Source organism: Silurus meridionalis, chromosome 16 (assembly GCF_014805685.1).
Source record: "Silurus meridionalis isolate SWU-2019-XX chromosome 16, ASM1480568v1, whole genome shotgun sequence".
NCBI classification, from domain to species: Eukaryota; Metazoa; Chordata; class Actinopteri; order Siluriformes; family Siluridae; genus Silurus; species Silurus meridionalis.
This window is the reverse complement of record NC_060899.1, coordinates 3,967,501-3,984,803: the sequence shown is the minus strand read 5'-3', so window position 1 is coordinate 3,984,803 and position 17,303 is coordinate 3,967,501. Positions and strand designations below refer to the sequence as shown.

The 17,303-nt window shown below is 40.9% G+C and overlaps 1 protein-coding gene across 2 annotated transcripts in view; it reads left to right on the top strand.

The window, feature by feature from the left end:
* The window catches only part of hbs1l (HBS1-like translational GTPase), a 43,161-nt gene that overhangs the window by 18,708 nt on the left and 7,150 nt on the right, over window positions 1-17,303 (top strand). For both annotated transcript variants that reach the window (XM_046869429.1, XM_046869430.1), the window contains 7 exons: window positions 3,655-3,763; window positions 5,682-5,905; window positions 6,109-6,274; window positions 7,106-7,223; window positions 11,026-11,172; window positions 11,314-11,388; window positions 13,709-13,826. In XM_046869429.1, the coding sequence (XP_046725385.1) occupies window positions 3,655-3,763; window positions 5,682-5,905; window positions 6,109-6,274; window positions 7,106-7,223; window positions 11,026-11,172; window positions 11,314-11,388; window positions 13,709-13,826 (957 nt within the window). The remainder of the gene's footprint in view (window positions 1-3,654; window positions 3,764-5,681; window positions 5,906-6,108; window positions 6,275-7,105; window positions 7,224-11,025; window positions 11,173-11,313; window positions 11,389-13,708; window positions 13,827-17,303) is intronic.

The following is a 17,303-nucleotide window of genomic DNA, read 5'->3' as shown; positions in this document are numbered from 1 at the left end:
GTATTACGACTACAAATGAGACCAACGTGCAACAGCCGACCAGTTTTCTGTTATTGGTGCGATTCTCTCTCGAATCCTAAATTTTTTTTCAGCTATGTGGAAGTGCGAGTGTAGCGATACTTTATTTGGAATCTTTGAACGGATGAATTTAGCGCTCGGTTAAGGCCGGTCGCTAACAACGTGTGTGTGTGTGCGCGTGTGTTTTTGATGCCGTGATCCAGGATCTTAAATTTCGCCTCGTGAAGGTCTCAAAAAAAATGCGAAACCTGCCCCGAAACCCTGTTTTGCAAGCTCTTTGTAGGGAAATGTTTTGTTTACAGAAAATCCTGTAGATACCATGTGCCTGAGTCAGATCCTCATTACAACATTCACGAGTAGGACAAAAGTTCTCAAGAATCGCCGAGTTTTCGAACTGCGTCGCGTCTCGGTGCTGCTGCGGTCAGCTTCACGCTCTGCTCAGTTATCCCGTTTTGTGTGTGTACATGTGTGCGCGTGTGTGTGTGTGTGTGAGTGATCGTCTTAGTGAAAGCCTGTGGGTTCTGTGCCACCGGGCGAATGCTCGGTGTGTAACTGTCAGTGACGTGGGAACAGTTAACTCTTTCCTAGCCAGGCTGCAGAGAGAGAGATGACTGGCTGTGGCTCTGTGTACTGACTCGGCGAGTACTGGAATGACAAAGCAAACAGAAAGCCCGGTTACCTTCGAGGGGAAACACACACACACACACATATACGGTGTGTCTCTCATGCACACTTTCGGTCTTTTTCTGTTTTTGCACGTCACCTTTGCCTGCGTATGTTGAGCGAGTTGAGTCACGGATTTCAGTAAAACAGAACAGATCTGGTCCATTTTTTACACCACTGTTTAACACCAAGGCGTTTCTGGGGATTTCAAAGTCACGGAGCTGCGACCTAAATGACGGAAAGTGTCATTTGTTTCTTTAAATGTAGCCGGATCCTGATCCTTAGTCTCCGTCAAAATGTTTGAAGATCACCAGTCGATCACCTCAACAAATATCCAGGTGGCACCCTTTTCAGTACGGTTCCTCCCAAGGTCATCTGAGGGAGGTTCCCCCTGCCCCCCCCTGCCAGTGGTTTAGTCATCAGGGATAAACATACGGGGAAATAATTATGACTCAGGAATTATGAGGTCATCGATTTGATCCTTCAAAACCGTTCCATACTCAAAGTCAAATATTTAACTTTTTTACTCGAAGGTAAAAAAAAAGGTAACCAGTCCAACACGCAGCAATCAACCAATCAGGGTCGAGTGTTTTGAACTTGGCGCTGTGTGTGTCTACTGATCAGTAGTAAGTAGTTGAAAAGAAGGTTTTGAGCTCACGATCATTTGAATAGATTTCAGTGTTTGACTCATTAATATCATTCTTTTAATAGATCGTTGAGTCTTTTCACTGAAATCGAGTTGATTATGTGTAAAGAGTCTCGTGATTAAAAAAAACGATAACAAAAATGGTAAAGTATCAAGTGACTGTTTAAAGAGACACTTTTTTTTTTCTGGAGAAATATTTTACCGAACTACATGATTCGTGGACTTTATTCACCACCGGTGGTTTTCTGAGTCAAGGATGACGTGACTTGACGTGACACTCGACGTCCATGATTGGAGCTCATTGCTCTTCTACCGTTCCAGAGATTTCTAAAAGGTGCACCGGTTCTGTTCCGGTTTGCCCGAATACCTTCCTTTTCATTTGTCACTCATCTGCCATCATTAATTTTTTTGTGTTTGTTTTTTTTGGATAGAATCCGGTTTATAATTAAATTGTAAATAAGCATTTTTAATGGTATCGGTGGGTTTTCAGACTTCGCGGCGTTAAGGTGACTAAACATCCCGCTCGCCCTCCATCTCTAAATTACACTCCGCCTCGAGTGAGACATAGCAAAAAATAAAACGGGTGACTCAAAAAAGTAGAGAGAACCGAGACGACAAAAAGAGCACAAAAAAAAGAATCATCTGCTAGTACTTTCCATCACCACCACCACCCACCCGTTTTTTCTTTTTTTTTTTTTTTTTTTACACTCACGATCAAAACAATATCGAAAAATATATCGTTATGCATCGTTAGAGAGTTTGCATTCAGGTTGTAGACACACTGTGTCGCTTGAACAAGATTAACTAAGAATCGGATTGTTTTTCGGGTCAGCCGTTGGAAAAAAGGAGAAGTAAAAAAGGGGGGGGGTCTAATTGACTTTCTGTTAATTACACGAAAAGTCGAATTGTAAGTCGTGATCTGTACGGGACGCCTGACTTTCCCAGCCATGTTTTTTTTTTTTTTTTTTCTTCTCCTCCTCCCCTCAAATTTTTACCTCAAAGTTGAAAGGCACACGATTGTATAGGACGTCTTTGGATGCTGTAGCATGACATTTTCTCTTCACATGAACTGCGAGACCCAAACCTGTTCCAGCATGACAATGCACAACCCTATTAAAGACTTTTGGTTTGGATTGGAACCCTGACTGAACTGGAACCCACGTGCCCCACGGTCAGAACCTGACTTTACTTGACTTTGCACAGTCAGGCATTCACACACTTTTGGCTATTAAATATGGTGTATTAAATATCGGACAGTTATCCAACAGGCTGTGGACGATTTTATATACACACACACACACACACACACACACACACACACACACACACACACACACGTACAAACACTATATTGGTAAAAGTTTGCGGACACCTAAAGAAGTAGATGTCGACCCCGAACCATCTAGAGACGTACCAGTGCCAATTGGATCCCACTTCATGTGGAGTTTTGACACTGGGACCTCGAGTGTTTAAAGGCTCTGGCATGGAGAATCTGGTGTTGGATCTGTGATGATCGCAAATGTTGAGCTATTTTATGAGTTGCTCAGTAGCTCCTAGTTTTATAACCACAAATGACTGTAAAAGACTGTAGAAAAATCATTACTCATAATCTTACACTCTCATGTTAGTTCTCACTCTCCAGTGTTCTGTATTGTTTAAAGTCTATAATCACACTCTTGATGTCACCCAAATGAGGATCAGGTTCCTCTCAAGGTTTCTTCCTCATAACATCTAAGGGAGTTTTTCCTTCTCACAGTCGCCACGGCTGCTCATCAGGGATAAATACACATCATTCACCTTAACTGTTATGCTGCTTTGAGACAATGTTGTGAAAAGCACAATAGAAATAAACTTGACTTGACTTGACACCTGGTCATAAGTACGGTATGTGCGTTTTAAGCATCGCACTCAACGTTTAGTCCCAATTCGCTCTTATTCCCTCCAGTCTTCTGTGAAGATGTTCCACTAGATTTTAAAGTGTGCCGGTGGACATTCGTGTTCATCAGCCACATCACCAAGTACCGATTTAGGAAAGGTGAGGAGGCCTGATGGGGTGCCATTATAATTAATTTCAAAGGTGTTCAGTAGGGTTTGAGATCGGAACGCTTTAGCAGGAGATCTTCCTCTCCAAACCATATCTTCATGGAGCTCGATTTGCGCACTGCCATGCTTGAACAGGTTCGGGTATAATCGTATTACATCGCATCAAAAAAGACGTCCTCCACAATCGCTTTGTGGGAACCGCATACGGTTCAGGTGTCCCAATACTTTTGTCCATATATCGTATCTATGTTGTTGTAACCGCATGTTGTTCCTCTGCGCCCTAGCGAAACCCCGCGAGCTTCCCGAGACGCGCCTCGAATCCGAAGTGGTTCCCAAAGTGGCTCGGATGACCGTCTCCGGAAAGAAGCAGACCATGGGCTTCGACGTGCCGAGGTAAGAACGACGTGAGCCGGACGTCCTTTTTCACTGTTGGAGAATACAAAACGATCTTGATTTGAGTCACTAATTCTTGTTTTTGGTAACCTAGCTTTGTGTTTTTTTTTTTTTTCTTTCTGACCCACTTTAATGTCACTGCACGTGCTGCATAGTTTTACGCTTCACGTACGATTTCAGTCGTGTGAAAATTCCAGGTCGGCGAAGATATAAATGATTCATGCATCAATAACATTTAATGTTCTCGCTTATATTTAGGTGACCTTTCAGCCGAGGAAGGGACGGTGTGTGTGTGTGTGTGTGTGTGTGTGTGTGTGTGTGTGTGTGTGTGTGTGTGTGTGTGTGTGTGTGTGTGTGTGTGTGTGTGTGTCTTCTTGCAGCATGAAAACCACAGGAGTGCCTGTTGCCTATAGATTATTCAGATGAACATGCAAACACAGAAATCCGCAGACTATCACCTCCCCCACCTTAAACCACAGATCACACCCATGACTGGGGGGGAAGCGGGGTGGAGGGGTGTGTGTTTGTGTGTGTGTGTGTGTGTGTGTATGTGTGTGTGGTGGTGGTGGGGGTTTTGGGTTGTACAGTATTGTGCAGGTGGATCAATCTTTCTGTTCAGGCAGCTTAAAAAGCCGAATACAGTATAAAACTTAAGGTTTAAAGGTTACATGAAACAAATCAGCTGCATAAACACTTTCCTGCAGTTTTCTCTTTCTGGAAACTTAATGGGGAAGTAGGAGGAAATTTCATATTGTTCCAAATTGTAGTTTCACATCCGAGCTATGGCTTTTAACCAGATAGATTTGAAAACAGCAAAAAAAACAAACAAACAAAAAAAAACATATACCGTATTTTCTGGACTATAAGCCGCTACTTTTTCCCCATGTTTTGAACCCCGCGGCTTAAACAACGAAGCGGCTAATGTATGGATTTTTCCTGGGTGTTTCCCGGTTTCACAAACTTCAAGCCAAAAAACTGAGCCCCATAATAACATTAGACTAATGAAATTGCTGAACAGGTTCAGGTGAACCAATGAAACTCTTTATATTAAATCAGATGCGTTCACCGATTCACCGATGGTGATTTTTAAACGCACGACGATGCCAAAAGAAAAACTCCCGAGAGAAATAGTTGTGAAAGGAAGGAGGAAGACAGTGAACAATGACTTTCTTGGTAGGCTACTGTTTAGATACAAGACGTGTAACAGACTGTCGTTAAAGCCTGTGTAAAGTTCATTAGTTTTAATGTAGCTTATAGACAGGTGCGGCTTATTAATGTTCAAAATAAAAATCTTCAAATTTAGTGGGTGCGGCTTATATTTGCGCTTAATAGTCCGGAAATTACGGTAATTGCCGATTCCGCCCAGCGTTACCATAGTTACCGTTTTGTTGGAAGGAGTCTCCAATTCCAGAGCGTTCTAAATCTTGTGAACTGAACCATTCTTCAAAATAATTAAATGTTGGATCATTAAATTGATGCGAGGCCTTTCTTTATTAACTCTCAGATTCTCAGTTCCTGCTTTAAAATGTGATTCCATTCACTTTAATTCACTTTCAAATAGTTTGTGGACCCTTAAGCATAAGATCTGTAGGTGATTTCTGAACATTCAATGTTCTCCCTGTTATAATAACCTCTAGTCTTCTGGGGAGATGTTCCACTCTTCACCAAGCGGGCCCTTGAGCAAGGCCCTAAACCCTCAACCGCTCGGTTGTAAGTCACTCTGGATAATGGCGTCTGGCAAATAGTGTACGTATCGTCAATAGTATCGGGACGCCTGACTTTTCAACTCAAGTTGTGTGCTTTTTGAACATCCAATTCCACATTTAGGGCCCATTTACTGTTTTTACAGCATTCGCTCTTCTGGGAAGATGTTCCATTAGATTTACAGTATTAACGGTAATCATACATTTGCGTGCAGCTCGGAGGAGAACGGAGTCGGCCCGTCCGTACGCCGAGGTCCGAGCCCGGACACGACAGCGGTAGTGGCTCCAGAGACGCCGTCTAAAGCGGCGTCTGCGGCGGAGGAATCGGCTGCCCCGACCCCACCACGATCCACCAGCAAAAACAAACAGCGACTCAACATCCGCACCGAGCTGGAGCAGAGGCAGGGAGGAAAACCGCTCCTCAACCTCGTCGTCATCGGTACGTCATTTACCACGCTGCTTTCCGAGCATCTTCTCCGTCTGAGGGCTGAGGAGAAAAAGAACGCCGAGTATCAAACACCATGAATTTCCATGCTATTGCTCTATTCGGTTTTCTGGAAAAACATATATAAAATGTATCTCACCTGTGCGTGCGTGTGTGTGTGTGTGTGTGTGTGTGTGTGTGTGTGTGTGTGTGTGCAGGTCATGTGGACGCAGGTAAGAGCACGCTCATGGGTCATCTCTTGTACCTGTTGGGGAACGTGAACAAACGCACCATGCACAAGTACGAGCAGGAGGCGAAGAAAGCCGGCAAGGCCTCGTTCGCTTACGCCTGGGTGCTGGACGAGACCGGAGAGGAGCGAGACAGGTCCATCCCCTTTTTTTTTCTCCGCTTTATATCAGTCTTTCTCCATTTCCTCCCTCTCTCTCTCTCTCTCCCCCTCTCTCTGTCTCTCTCTCTCCCCCTCTCTCTGTCTCTCTCTCTTCCCTCATCTTTCTGGTATTTCTAATGAGTTTTGTCTGTCGTCTCGCTCCGTCTTTCTCTCATCTCCATCATTTGTCTATTTTCTCTCCCTCATCTTTTGCTCTTTCTCTTTCTTGTTCTCTCTGACCCCCTCTGATTATTGTCTGCTGTCTCGCTTTCTCAGTCTCCCTCCATCTTTCTCATCTGTCACATTTCTCTCTGTCTGTTTTCTGTCTCACTCTCCCTCATTTTTCTGTTATCTCTGATGACCTCTGATTTTTGTCTGTTGTCTTGCTCTCTTCGTCTCACCCTCTGTCTCTTGTCGCTTTTTGTCTGTTATCTTTGATGATGGCCCCAGAGTTTTGTCTGTAATTTTGCTCTCTCTCTCTCTCTCTCTCTCTCTCTCTTGCTCTGATTTCTGATGACCTGCGATTTCTGTCCCCCGTCTCCCCTCTTCTTTCTTTTGTATTTGATCTCTCATTTCTCTTTCTCTTGTCCATTTTCTGTCTCGCTTTACCCCATCTTTCTCTCTCGCTCCTTCTTGATCTTTGATGACCTGCGATTTGTTTTTTTTTTGTGTCTTTTTTGTTCTCTCCGTCTACTTTTTCTCGTTTCTATCTCATTTCTTTCTCTTGTCCGTTTTCTGTCTCGATCTCATATCTCACCGTCTGATCACTTTTTCTCTTTCTCTCTCTCTCTCTCTCTCTCTCCCCTCTTTTTGTTTCTCACACACAGAGGGGTGACCATGGATGTGGGCATGACCAAGTTTGAGACCAACTCTAAAGTGGTGACCCTGATGGATGCACCTGGACACAAAGACTTTATCCCTAATATGATCACAGGAGCAGCACAGGTATTATGAAAGAAGATTCTAGCTCTCATGGATGGTGGTGTGTGTGTGTGTGTGTGTGTGTGAGAGAGAGAGACAGACAGAGAGAGTTTTAGTGACTTTGCAAAATTTCGTTTCTGAAAGTCTGAATGAAATCTTTGCTTTGTAGATCAGGGTGGCACCACAAACTCTCCGTATGAGTGTGTTCCTTCTGTTTGGTGCTTGTGTGAATGAATGAAATTACTCACAGTCTACTGGCCGGATTTACTCATTTCCTTGCGTGTGGCTGCTGAGTAAGGTTTTTGGTAGAGAGAAAGCAGTTCTGGGCGTGTGTGTGTATATACGTGTGCGTGTGTGTGTGTGTGTGTGTGTGTGCGCGCACGAGCGAGAAAAGGGGCTTCATTATGGGAGAAAGTGTGTGTGTGTGTGTGTGTGTGTGTTGGAGTTTCAATCTCATAAGTAATAAGCAGAGCTGTTTTTATGTTCATATTTAACGATCTTTTGGGTTTTTTTAAACACGGGGAAGTTTTTTTTCTTCTTCTTTCAAATGCAAAACATTTGTATCGAGATCGAGAAGTGGTTAAAAATGTGCGTGAACTGGAGCGAATGCAACACTTTCTGCATTAAAATGCAAATATACTCGTGTGTCTCATATGAAATGGACAAATAAAATAAATTAAAATAAAAAAATATTGCAAGAATGCATTGTAAAAATGCACATGTTGCAAAAATGTCATGTGGCAGAACCATGAATTAATGGATGATAAAAAGAAATTATCCAATAATTAGGAAAATGACAAAGAAAAAAGTGTTAACCTGTTAACTCACAGCTGAAAAATGTCCTACCTAACTTTAAATGTTAACAGTTCCTGATAGAAATGTGCTGCATACACTATTTAAATATCTTTAACAAGAAGACACTTTGAGCTTTACTGTCCATTATTCAAACTTGAAATTGTTTAAAAAGATAAGATATATGCGATGAAGTACCCTGAAAATTTTTTCCTGAATTGAATTTTTTTTCTTCATATATAAATACATGAAATCAGTAATGTAGCAATCCAGAAAAGTAATGGCCTAAAAGCCACATGTCTCATGAGTTTATATTATAAATTAATGAAGATATCATGAATAATTAGATTCCCACAAACATTTATCTGAGACGATGTCTGGTTCGCCCCTCCCCGACCCGACCCACCCAGCCCAAACTTTAGTACTTACAGCTGAAATGCACTCCCTAATTTTACATGTTAACAGTTCCTGAGGGAAATGTGCTACATACACTATTTAAATATCTTTAAAAAGAAGACACTTTGAGCTTTACTAACAAACATCAACAATCAAAGATGATAATGGTTAAAAAAGATATCAAGTTATAGCATGGATATACATTTCCTGCATTTAATTTTTTATATATATATATATATATATATATAAATACATGAAATCAGTCTGATGATGAAGTACCGTAAAGTTTTTCCTGAATTGAAAATCTTTTTTCTTCATATATAAATACATGAAATCATTCAATTTATGAAGATCTTCATGAAAAATTAGATTCCTACATATCTGAGACTATGTCTGATCCTTTTCTCCCTCCCCCTGACATACTTGTAATGTTGTAATTTTCCTGTACTGAAAATAAGTATGTGGACACATCTGCACTTAAAATTTTTTTTATTTATTTATTTCAATTAATAAATTAATTAATTTTTATTGCTTAGGGTTTTGTAACATTTCATGCATTTTTTTAAAATCCAGAATTTAAATACATACAATTAACATATTACTAGGCATCTACTTGCTGGAACTTATACAAATATATATAAAAAAATTCTATATTTTTTATTATAATAATGCACCATTTTCTGATGAGTTTCAAACATAAAAGTTTGTGGACACCTGAGCATAGATTCACAAGACCATACAAAGGAAATGTTATATATATATAAATTGTTAGACCGTCTTATATTTCGTGTCTGGTGCATACATTTCAGCGTCATCAGGGATCACTAAGTGGCCATGTTAAGTTTCCTAAGAATTCTGTTTGAAAAGAACAAAAAATACCTACAAATATAGGTGCATGTCAGAACCCATGTTAGTAAACACACACACACACACACACACACACACACGGCCACATACAAATAAACCACACCCCCAAGTTAAACACGTCTCTACGCTGGTTTATTTACTCAGAAATCAAGCTGCACAAATAACTGTGCTAATAGCAGGGGACGCAGACGACCGGGTCGGTGTGCACCGTGGCCTTGTTTTGTTCTTTTACTCTCTCTATGTGTGTCAGAGTCAGACCCGTGAGTAAGCAGTGAGACATAGCGAGAGATAGAAAACACACTTCAAAAACAAATCGCACATACATTAACCTGAATACGAGTTCACGCTCCAGGAGGGTGGAGTACACGTCGGACCTCGTTCTAAAAACAGATACTGGAAGTGCGTCACGCTGAGGGTGCGCGTGTAAAGCGGAAAAAAATGATATATATATATACTCTATATTGGCAAATGTTTGCAGGCACCTGGTCATCAGTACGGGATGTGCTTTTGGAGCATCCCAGTCCATATTTAGTCCAAATTTGCTCTTATATTTCTCTCCACTCTTCTGGGAAGATGTTTCACTAGGGTCCTTGTGGACATTTGTGTTCATCAGACACAAGGGTGTCGGTAAACTCAGGTACTGATGTAGGTGAGGAGGCCTGCCGTTTACATTCATCCCAAAAGTGGTCTGTAGGGTTGAGATCAGAGCTCTATAGCAGATCTTCCTCTTCAAAGCATGTAAAGCAGCTCTTCATGGAGCTCACTTTGTGCACAGGGGTATCGCCATGCTGGAACAGGTTTTGGGTTCAAGTGAATGCAAAATGTTATTCGAGCGCATCCAAAGAAGTTCTGTACAACTGAGTGCCTCCAGATTTGTGGTAACTGTTTGGAGAAGAACAGCATATAGCAGGAAAGAGCAGGTGACCCAATACTTTTCTCCATATAGTGTGTAAAAGTGCAAATGTGGAATGGGATGTTCAAAAAGCATATGCTCAGGTGTTTACAAATTTTTGTCCATATTGTCTGTAGATTTTTCTCTTCATCTACACTATATTTCCAAAAATGTGTGTGTGTATATATGTATATGTATATGTGTATATCTCAAACCTTTTGAGAGTGCTGTTTGTTCATAATGGCTGTGGTGAGATGTTAGAACCTACTCAGATAGTCAAACTGAAACCTCCACATGCCACATGGGCATAATTGTTGGGCACAACCCAGATTGCAAGGCGTGCTTAAAAAAACTGTTGCAGAGGTGCTCGTGATTAAAAAATCGCGATGTCAGCAATTTTTTTCCAGAATATGTGAATCTGAAACCTGGGCAAGTGTTGGGTTTTTAAGAAGCGCTACTCCTAAGAAACCCTTTTTTTTTTTTTTTTTATCAAATCATTTTGAAGTGTCATCTCAATCAGTCCCTTCGCCAAGTTACTGAGGTAATTTTGGCCTCTACAGATTATCACATACCCTGCGGTTGTGTTAATTTGTCCACGTCAGCCGTCACTCCATAAGTGACTTTCAGCCTGCAGTAATTCATGCTGCGGGTGAAGAAAAAAAAAAAACCTAATTGATTTGCATGTTGTTGTTTTGTTTTTTTTAACTAAATGAGCGCTGTTTTACTCAGGCGGTGTTTGACTCACGGCGTGTTGTGTTGCTGAGGGATGCCAGATTGGGGAAAATTGCGCCTCATGTTTCTTTTTTTGAAGGGAACTTTGTTCGTAGTTGTGGGAGAGAGATTTAAAGTGTGTGTGTGTGTGTGTGTGTGTGTGTTTAGGCAGATGTAGCCGTGTTGGTAGTGGATGCCAGTCGAGGCGAGTTCGAAGCAGGGTTCGAGGCCGGCGGTCAGACACGGGAACACGCTCTCCTCGTTCGATCTCTGGGTGTCACACAACTCGCTATCGCTGTCAACAAGATGGACCAGGTGAGTAACCATGGCGACCACATCATCCACACTTACCACAGTGGTGTCAATCAAAACTTCCCCCAACCCTTGGGAACTCCTTCTGTGACTTTCTCCCATCATTTGGTTTCTTTGTGTGTGTGTGTGTGTGTTTCAACTCAGGTGAACTGGCAGCAGGCGAGGTTCCAAGAAATAACATCCAAACTTGGCCAGTTTCTGAAGCAGGCTGGTTTCAAGGTACGAGAACTTGCTTATTTGTGTATCACACAAATGTAAATGTGATTATCTCGTCACATTGGATGCTAAGTATTTTTTGTGTGTATCACTCCAATGCAGATTGTTATCATACAAATGACTCATTTAATACTCTGGAGTTCAGAGAAACTAGCGTTTTTATATGACTACAGCGCCACGCTACCAGGAAACCAAGACAAGCCTGTCGATTATCATCTGCTGATTCGTCCTCAGTATACAGAAATGAGAGCGAGTGAATTTTTTTTCTCATCCGCAGAAGACAATCCCTGAGCTGCAGGGAAAACCAGCTCCTGGAAATTTGCTTGAATTTTACAGGAACATTTGAATGCAGAATTATTATTTTTTTTCTTTTCTCAGCCTGTTGGAGTTGAGATCATAATTTGTAGGGCAAATCCTAAGGAGACAATTAAGGAATGTACACAAATCAAAAGTTAGTACCGGTTTTGAAGGTTCCCGCATAGGAATATTTGTGAAATAAAAAAAGGGACTTAACCTAAAAACAAAACAAGTGAAAAAAAAAAACAAGAAGTTAGAAGTCCGGACGCTGATTAAACACCAGATCCTGGAGGTTTTGTGTTGTATACACTTTATGGACAAAAATATCAGGCACCTAATTTTTCTGCCATATTTGGTACTTCCAGAAACTTCTTGAAGGCTTATAAATGTATAGAAAGTCTTTGGAGGAGACGGCATGAAACTTTCCCTTCACTTGAGCTAGGAGACCTAAATCTGTTTCAGCATGACGATGCCCCTGTGCAGCTGCATCAAGATGTTCTTCGTATGAGTTGGAGTGGAAGATCTCCTGCTATAGAGCTCAGAACCCTATTTAACAGCTTTTGGGATGAATGCGAACGCTGACTGCACCCCAGACCTCCTCACCTTCTCACATTTACTGTACAGTTGTTTTTTAAGAACTAATAAAAAAAAAAAATAGATTATCAAAAAATAGAACAGAGGTGTTTTTCCAATGAAAGTAAAAAAAAAAAAAAGAAGAAATAAATAATTTAATCGAAAGTGAAAGTTCCATTATGCCAAGCATTATATCAAAATGAAGTATATGCTTTCATAATATTCAAAAAAATAGAAAAAAAATACTTGTAATCCGTTTAACTAATGCCGTTTTATTTTCAAAAACTATAAGCAAGGTTTTTCAAATTTAAATTTGCTTATTTTTAACTTTTTCATTTCAGGTTACATTTTTTTTTTTTTTTGCACCTTAAAAATAAAGCATATTCATATAATAATTGAATATTTCATAATTTTTGAGATTTCGAGAAGAAATCTGCATCTGTGGCGTGCTGGGCATCTCTGAGCCACACACTTCAACAGGTTTAGAGTTGCGTAAAATCAGAAAAAAAGAGTTTCTGTCATCATTTACTTTCTTACAGCTGTGAAAGTACAAAGCACAACACCGAAAAATCTAAAAAGGGTGATAAAAATAATAGGAAAACCCGGTTACAGCCCTTCGACCCTGGAGACTCCTTCCTTACATAAAAAACATACCGTATTTTCTGGACTATAAGCCGCTACGTTTTTCCCCACGTTTTGAATGTATGGATTTTTCCTGGGTTTTTCTCGGTTTCACAAACTTCAAACCAAAAAACTGTACCCCATAACATTAGACCAATGAAACTGCAGAACAGGTTCAGGTGAACCAATGAAACTCTTTATATTAAATCAGATGCGCTCCCACTGAATCGGGCCGCACCACATCATAAATATGGATGATGTTCCTCTGACGTTTGATCTGCCGCTCACTCGGACTGTCTACAGGAAATGAGAATCATTCGTCACGCTGAAAACAACCGAGCATGAAAACACACTTCACCTGTGTTCTGAGCTGCACGGCATCGGGAGAAAAGATTCACCGATGGTGATTTTTAAACGCACAACGATGCCAAAAGATAAACTTTTGAGAGAAATAGTTGTGAAAGGAAGGAGGAAGACAGTGAACAATGACTTTCTTGGTAGGCTACTGTTTAGATACAAGCCGTGTAACAGACACTGTCTTTCATTAAAGCCTGTGTGAAGTTCATTAGATGCAGTGTAGACACCTGCGGCTTATTTATGTTCAAAATAAAAATCTTTGTCAAATTCAGTGGGTGCGGCTTATATTTGGGGGCGCTTAATAGTCCGGAAATTACGGTATTTATATATTCATTAATTATAAATAATAATAAAAATGCCCCTGCTTTGTTGTTCTTGTGTAATTATGCATGATGTATCTGTTGGTCATGGCAGAACAGATTATGATGGTGTTTAGGGCTTTAATGCTAATGTATCATTTGCTTTGTGATTTCAGGACTCTGATGTGTATTACATCCCTACCAGCGGTCTATCAGGACAGAATCTCACCAGCAGAAGCACAGAAGCGGCGCTCACTGCCTGGTACAAAGGCCCGTGTCTACTGGAACAGATAGGTGTGTGTACAGTATGTCCATTCGTTTGTTTTCCAGTGTCCTCCTGTGCGTTTAAGAATTTGATTAAACCCACACACAAACCGCTAAATCACAGCATGACTCACAGAAGAAAGTCCCTAAATGGTTAATCCTGAGCCCCATTCAAACCCTGAGATCTGCAGATACAACGCTGGTATTTTTTTTTTTTTTTTTTTTTTTTAACACAAACTGCTTATCATTAGAAGGCCATGCACTGAAGGTATGCACATATTGTTTCTCCGTTTTCTTTTTCTGGCTCGTGTGCATGTCCAAATTCTGGTACACTGTTTTTGGTGAGCCTAAGAAACATTTTGACCAAGATTGGGCCAAGTGCTGGCAGCTCTCTAGCGCCACCATTGGACCAAATTTTGGCCTAATTTGGAGGTGTGTGGTTATATATTTTAATATCATGTATCCACAAATTTAAAAGCTGGATTCCTAGAGATTTAGCATTTTTACTCCTTCCACAAATCACCTTCGACAGTCCCCAGGTTTGGTGCGCACCATCACCAAACCTCACAAACATTACGAAATGAATTTAGCGTACTTCAGAAGGTTCACCTCAAATCAACCACTGAACTTATTATAGTCTTTTCTGTCCAATCTTCACCATGTAACCCAATTGTGTCCAGTCTTTTTCCACTGAAGGCCAGTGTGGGTGCAGGTTTTTATTCCAGCCAATCAAGGGCTGGGGATTTTATTCCAAAATGGCCGACAGAGAAGAAGATATTGATTCGGCTGCATTAGTTACAAGGACTTTTTACGAGACAAAATTCTGGAGAAGCAGACAAAACAGTTTGTGTTGTTTTTCATGAACCATTTATACCATTGTGTTTTCCTTCCAGTAGAATTTGCACGAAAACACACAATTTGCCTTCATTTCAAATCCCTACTAAAACCGCAGGAGATGATGAATCGATGGTTTCGGTAGACCTGGAAAAACTCCCCGAGACGGCATGAAGAAGAAAACCTCATCACCGAATGTCTATTCATTACAGTCACATCATCATTGACGGGCGCTTAAAATGAACCTTTGTAGTAGGCTGTTAAAATTAATTACAGTCCAAATCCATCCTCAAAGATCTTGAGTTGCTCAGGAACTTCATAAATCTTTAGGCTGTTGAGATAGAAACCATCCCCAGCTGCACAGAGTGTGGTGTCCAATTGAAGAGACCTCCATCCAGAAGAAGGGTGTCGGTTTGAGAGAGAAGGACAGGAACACTGGTCCCTGGTTGCTCAGGAGCATGTTTTTATTACCATCCCATATCATCAGTGTTATCATGTAGGAGCAAGTGGCAGGACAAGCACTCAGATGAACTGTGTTTTTATCCGCCATGCCAACGAGAAGAAACGCAAATGATGTTTTATTCATGAGACATTACACGTCTGGTTGTATGCACTGTGCATGTAATCCGTACACGTCACTGTGTGTAAATGGACAGTAGGTGTATTTTTCTTTCTTTTTTTTTTTTTACCTCGTGTTTTATGCAGAGCTGAGCGCAGTTTGCAAGAAGGTGTGAACGTGTGTGTTTGTAACAGCATGTGCTCACGATAACGCGCAAGGTTTTCACACGTGCAGGTGTTTTGCACTGCTTTGACACACTTTGATTTTTAATTCAAACTTCACACGACTAAATGGCAAACGGTGTTGGGTTTTGGTAATGTGGAGCAGGGAATGGAAGCACCGGTAGGAACGGGAGTCGAGAACCGTGTTGAAGGAGCAGTTTGTTTAGAGCAGTCTGCTCTAAAATAATAGAAGCTGGAAAAAAAAAGTAATATACAGTGGTGTGATTTCTGATTTCTTCTTTTTGTGCAGGTTTGTCACACTTTCATGTTTCCGATCATCAAACTAATTTAAATATTAATAAAAAAATAACACAAATGAACCCAACATGCAGTTTTTGAATGAAGGTTTTTATTATTGAGGGAAAACAAAATCCAAAACTACATGGCCCCGTGTGAAAGTGTTTCCCCCCCCTGTTAAAACTGTGCTTTATCACACCTGAGTTCAATTTCTCTCACCACACCCAGGCCTGATTACTGCCACACCTTTTCACAATCAAGAAATCTCTTAAATAGGACCTGCCTGACAAAGTGAAGTAGACCAAAAGATCCTCAAAAGCTAGACATCATGCTGAGATCCTAAGAAATTCAGAAACAAATGAGAAAGAAAGTAATTGAGATCTATCAGTCTGGAAAAGGTTATAAAGCCGTTTCTAAAGTTTTGGGACTCCAGTGAACCACAGTGAGAGCCGTTATTCACACATGGCAAAAACATAGAACAGTGGAAAACCTTCCCAGTGGCCAGACGACCAAAATTACCCCAAGAGCACAGCGACGACTCACCTAAGAGGTCACAAAAGACCCCACAAAAACATCCAAAGAACTGCAGGCCTCAGTTAAGGTCAGTGTTCACGACTTCACCATAAGAAAGAGACGGCAAATATGGTCTGCATGGCAAAGCTCCAAGACGAAAACCGCTGCTGAGCAAAAAAACCATAAATGTCTCAGTTTTGCCAGAAAACATCTTGATGATCCTCAAGACTTTTGGGAAAATACTCTGTGGACTGATGAGACGAAAGTTGAACTTTTTGGAATGTGTGTGTCCCATTATATCTGGCGTAAAAGTTACACCGCATTTCAGAAAAAGAACATCATACCAACAGAGAAAACTTTGGTGATGGTAGTGTGATGGTCTGGGGCTGTTTTGCTGCTTCTAGACCTGAAAGACTTGCTGTGATAAACGGAACCATGAAATCTGCTGTTCATGACCTCAAGCTGAAGCGATCTTGGGTTCTGCAGCAGGACAATGATCCAAAACACACCAAGTCCACCTTTAAATGGCTGAAGAAAAACAAAATGAAGATTTTGGAGTGGCCTAGTCAAAGTCCTGACCTGAATCCTATTGAGATGCTGTGGCGTGACCTTAAAAAGGAGGTTCATGCTGGAAAACCCTCCAATGTGGCTGAATTACAACAATTCTGCATAGATGAGTGGAGCAAAATTCCTCCACAGCGCTGTAACAGACTCAGTGCAAGTTATCACAAACGCTCGATTGCAGTTGTTGCTGCTGAGGGCGGCCCAACCAGTTATTAGGTTCAGGGGGCAAACACTTTTTCACACGTAGTTTTGGATTTTGTTGTCCCTCAATAATAAAAACTTCAATAAAAACTGCATGTTGTGTTCACTTGTGTTATTTTTTTACTAATATTTAAATTAGTTTGATGATCTGAAACATTAAAGTGACAAACATGCAAAAAAACAAGAAATCAGAAAGGGGGCAAACACTTTTTCACACCACTTTATATATTTTGCTAACAGTATTTAAAACCCTGTGATCTGAAGTGTGATTTTATAGATATATGTTTTTTTTTCCATGTGCAGATCACCGTTTTGCAAACCGAAATCAGTTTGTAAGCAGATTCTGGCAGCGAGGCACGGAATATCTGACACATTATC